Consider the following 5,375-nt stretch of genomic DNA (forward strand, 5'->3'; position numbering starts at 1 on the left):
GACATTTCCAACTGCCTCAACTTTTCTTTTTCTACTGCTACCAGCAGAATCAGAAGCGGTACTGTCTTTGCGTTTAGGAAGGATACTTTTTTTAGTCATTTTCAACACAATCTACACCTGCAGAACAAATCTCCCATTTTCAGTTCATAAATCACAAATCTATCAATAGAAATAACTCAATACTCAAATGAAAAAAAAAAACCAAAAAATTAAGAAATACCCCACCATTAAACAATTCACTATGCAATCTTACAATAACTTAACCAAAATCCAACCTGCAGTATCAAAACATAACAATTGCTAAAAATCAAACTAGTGCACCTAATCAAACTAATTAGCTTTTAATCTTTCAATTTTCACTATTTCAGCAATCATATTTTTAAAGAATTTCATACGTCTAAAAATTGATTTCAATCTAGACCATTCTCATTTCATAAACCATGAGTCTACGGATAGACTACGGGTCTACGGACAGAAACAGGTCACTGTTCGAATCAAAATGCCAAAATAACTCTTCAAATAACAATTATCCCATCATTCAACACTTCGTTGATAAAAAAAATCAGAACTAAACCAAAACTCCTAAACAAAAGTTTTAAAATTCAACACCGTAATTGACGAAAAAATTTATCAAAAATGACGCATAAAACCTCAACCATTGCTTCAAAATCAAACTCATTACCTATAAAACTCTCATTTTTTAACTAGTTAATCAACCAAATTCGAAAAAAAAAGTTCCTACATCACTACGAATCGATTAGCAAAGAAACCCGTTTAAATGGATCTAGAAACAATCGAAACTTGATTTTAACTAATCTTACGAAGTAACAATGAGCCCTTAGCAGCTGGAGAAGAAGAAGAAGAAGAAGAAGAAGAAGAAGAAACGAAAATGAAGTTTTTGGGAGCAGGGTTCTCGAAAGCAGGAGTTGGGAGAGGAGTTTTTTTTTTTTTATATTGAAATAAGTGAAGGGTGTTAGATGTATTATATTAAATTTACAAATAAAGTTGTAAAAATGATGAAATGGTCCCTTAGCCCACATATGGGCCCCACTTTTTCAATTTTTTCCCACTTGTTACATCCTAACCCTAAAAATTAAATCAAAAAGAAATTTAGTAGGTATTTGACAAAATAATTTTAGAAAGTGTCTTTTTTGCCAATTTTTTCCCATATAGTTGGACCACTGATTAATGCATTTTCAGTCTACCAACAATAAACTATATATCATATTAGAGCTCTTGATGTTGTATTCGATCACGAGAATTAAATCGTTATTTCTTGTTGTATTGTTGGTGCATTTGTCGTGTTTAATTTAAGCAATTATGTTTAATTCAAGAGTCAAACGAGCAAAAAAATCACGCAAAACGAGGACCTAAATTCCAAAAACATTGCGTTATGGTTCTATTTATTTTTTTTCCAAAAAAAAATTAAATAAATTCCTTTAATAACCTATACTAGTTTTTAAGAACAACCATATTATTAAATCAAAAACCCATTATTGAACAAACTTTTCTACATTACTGTTAAGAGGCCGACATACAACTACTAGTTGATTGTGATTAAGTGATTTTGAGTATCCTTGCAGTAATACTTTACATCAAAAAGCACTCTTCTCCAGTCCCCACAAATAATGATGTTGAAATAGGGAAGAAGGAACTACTACTAAATTGAGCAAAATGACAATCCTAATTAATCAGTAAAAGAAAAATTGAAGGGACAACAATAAAAGCAAGAGATTTTCCAGACCCACAAAATCCCCATAACCCCAACAACCTTATCTCAATAACATTATATTCTTCCCTACACATAATTATGGTACTAGTTATATTCACAGTTTGTCATTGTCACTTTTGTCTTGCAAGTGTAGGATAAGATTCCATTTGACCATATTGCCCTTGTGTGGTTGGGGCCCACATGTTTAAGGGCATAGGTTGATGGTGATGAGGTGGACCAACCTGAACATTGACAGGTGTATTTGTGGGTCCCGACGCGACACGCTCACATGAAGGGCACATGGTGAGGGTGGTGGGAGGGGTCATTTGCATGTAGAATTGAGGTGAAAGCTTTAGTGACCTTAGCTCTTGAACTTCCTTTTGTAATCTCCTGTTATCTTCTGTCAGATTCTCAACGCATCTCTTTAAGAATTCGCAGTCTACTTCTGTTTGCTTCAATTTTGTCCTGTATTGTCAAACATAAATAATTTTCAGCATATATTTAGTAGTACTAATTAATATACTCTAGGTAAATAAAGATAGATTTCAAAACATGCAACAAGTGGGGTTTGATTTATTATATATCTATTCCGTTAATAGTTATAATTTTAGAAAATCACAAATCTATTTTATTCCAATTTTCTTAACAAAAAGTTGACCATGAGATGATATTGAAAAACCAACGCCTCAATTATTGTGACAGTACTGTTTCTTGTTTAAGTGGAGTTAGAATGTTCATATTTCTCATTATTTGGTATAACGATAACAACTATAATATCCGGTATAATATTAGAATTGGAATATGACGAGAACAGTGTACATAAAACTTCCCTGTAGGGTGGGGGGCTGTTTCCATTTCTCATTATTTGTTGAAAATGTTTTTTCACCTCAGCTGAGGTCCCCAATAGCAATAATTAATTCCGTGATTTGATTTTCACATTTAATATGTTGTTCAATCTTTGCACATTATTTTTTTTTTTGATTTCTCATCGATCCGATGTCCGGTGCGAAACTCGAATTATCCGGATTGCTAGTTTGTTTGTCTAGATTTTTCTTATATATGGTAATACAGAAAAATTAGATCTCATAATTAGGGAGATGTAATTGGAGACAAAAATCTCACCTAGCTCTCCTATTCTGGAACCAAACTTCCACTTGCCGAGGCCTTAATTCCAGTCTCTTTGCCAAAGCCAATTTTTGTTTCTGCGTAACAAAAAAAAACCTCATCAATACTATACTATTGTTAAGTAAAATTTCCAAAAACACACTTTGACACCTCATTAAATTAAGGAAGCACACTGCACTAAACCTTGCCTAAATACTCCCATTATATTTGAGTTTTAAGCTTATACTCCAACAATATTCACACATTAAATTGATACTGATCAAAATAGTTAGTGGCCAAGTATAATGAGTTAATATTTACTACTTATTAATATGAGAAGAAAAGAAACTTACAGGATTGAGTGTGTGGTGTTCTTTGAAGCTATCTTCAAGAATGGCAGACTGTTCCTTGGTTAAACGGAGCTTCTTTCTACAATTCTCTCCATCTTCCTCATCGCTAATACCTCGAGAGCTCGCCCTTTCCATTTCATTCTCCTCACAGTTTGCTTCTCTCTCGCTACGCTTATTTCCACTCAAGCTTGAAATAGTGCTGTTCGGAGACGATACGCCTGCTTCCTCCTCCGCATCCCCATTCGCCGCTGGCATCCTGTTCACGTCTATTCCCTTTAGGAAACTCCTCGTCTCCACTAATCTGCATGCCTCCGAGTTTCTATCTGCACAAAATTTACACCACATTTTTTTAGATCACTATTATAAAACGCCTCTCTACCTTCATAGTGCTAACGTTTGCGTCCACTCTACCCTTCTCAAACCCTACCTACTTGTGAGATTTAACTGACTATCTTGTTGTAATATTATATAAGGCCTCATTAGAGGAGGAAAAGGGTCATTTTATTCAACCAATAAAAAAAAAAGACTATACTTTTGGTGATTTAAAGGGGCATAGAAAATGCATAATACAAAGTGTTTAAGGAAAAGGTAGGTAGAAAGAATTATAGGAGGATTCGGAATTTTGATACTCACTCTATCTCAATTTACTTACTACTACTATTTAAATTTCAAAAGTCAAATATTTTAAACAACTTAATTATGAATCTATGCATCAAATCTCGTATTTTGAAATAATTAAGAGTTATACATTTGAAAACTATGCAAAATATATATATATATATATATATAAATCGCAATAATTAATAAATCAAAATAATTTTTTAAAAAATGAAAAAATATATTAAGAAATAAATTTATTTAAATCTTCAAATTTAAAAGATGTCAGATCTGAAGTTCTCTACGGATGAAATGAACAAACCTGATGAGGAATCAGGAAATAGAGACTGAGTACTCCAATTAGGAGCTGATTTGTGAATGAGATTGAAGGTAGAAGTAGTAGCATAAGGTGATATTATTGTTGAAGGAATGAGATTTCGTTGCTGCATGGGATTAATGACTGTTGTTCTCTTTTCTGTTGGAAAGCTTAGGCTGAGGCTCAACCCCAGATCTTCTTTTTCCATCATCATTTTAATTACTAATTTCTCAAATACTAGCTATATATATAGCTTTTTGTGACTCTGTTCTGAAGGGTTGTTGAAAATGTATACAACTATGTATATATAACAGCTTCTTGAAGAAGATTGTGGGTTTTTGTGAGGAATTTTAGATTGAAGGTTAGAATTAAATTGGAGATGTCTTCTTGAAGAAGAGAGAGTAGATAATGGACTTTGCAACCTGAGTAGTGGAGGTGTAATGAATAGGGTTATTTATAGGAAGAATACACTGCTTTCTAATTTTTATTTTTTTATTGATAAATAAAAATATTATTCCGTTTTTATAATCTATGTGGAATTTTTAAAATTTTAACACTTTTTTCGTTGCTTTATACTAAATATTTTAATTTATTTATTATAGTATTTTTGTATATAATTTCTAAATATATACATTTCATTAGCTCTACTCAAATAGTACTCATTTATTTGATAATAATTGCCATGTTTCATTTTTCGAAAAATAAATTATGTTAATTTTAATTAATATTTAAAAATATAATTTAATTTTAAAATTAATTAATAAAATTAAATTAATTTTCAAAAAAAAAAAACTTGACAATTGATACGGGAGGGAGCGTACAATACAAGTACGACGGATAGGGTTGGACAATTAGGTCAATCATGAGTAAGGGGGCACCAATTATTATCACAAATTAGCTGTTACCTCTTGATCAATTATTACCACCCTCTCGAGTGTTCTTTTTGTTTCGAAAAATACCCATTATTGATAGATTAAAGTTCATAGATTCAAAATAAGACAGTATATCATATATTTTTTCCTATATGCATGCATGTTACTTGTATAATATAATTTATATAATGTATATTCAACACCATTTAATGACTGTTTGATTAAGTTCTTGTGAAGTTAAAAAAATATATTTTACAAAAATTATTTTCTTTAATTTTGAAAATAATGTATTTGGTCAAATTTTAAGGAAAAAAAAAATCTTTTGAATAGTAGCCAAAAATATTTTTTAAAAGCTAAAAAACATTATAACTTCTTTTTTTTAATAACTTTGACAATTACAATTTTTATATGATAGAAGTATTGTT

The 5,375-nt window shown here is 31.1% G+C and overlaps 1 protein-coding gene across 1 annotated transcript; it reads right to left on the reverse strand.

The window, feature by feature from the left end:
* Window positions 1–1,535: 1,535 nt before the first annotated feature.
* LOC107872935 (homeobox-leucine zipper protein HAT4) lies at window positions 1,536–4,519 on the reverse strand. The gene is made up of 4 exons (XM_016719610.2): window positions 4,085–4,519; window positions 3,169–3,488; window positions 2,834–2,913; window positions 1,536–2,176 (listed from the first exon to the last, which is right to left on the reverse strand). Exons 1-4 carry the CDS (start codon window positions 4,290–4,292, stop codon window positions 1,843–1,845), a joined length of 942 nt encoding a protein of 313 aa, XP_016575096.2. The 5' UTR covers window positions 4,293–4,519; the 3' UTR covers window positions 1,536–1,842.
* Between the last annotated feature and the right edge of the window lie 856 nt (window positions 4,520–5,375).

Source organism: Capsicum annuum, chromosome 6, assembly GCF_002878395.1.
Source record: "Capsicum annuum cultivar UCD-10X-F1 chromosome 6, UCD10Xv1.1, whole genome shotgun sequence".
Classification (NCBI taxonomy): Eukaryota; Viridiplantae; Streptophyta; class Magnoliopsida; order Solanales; family Solanaceae; genus Capsicum; species Capsicum annuum.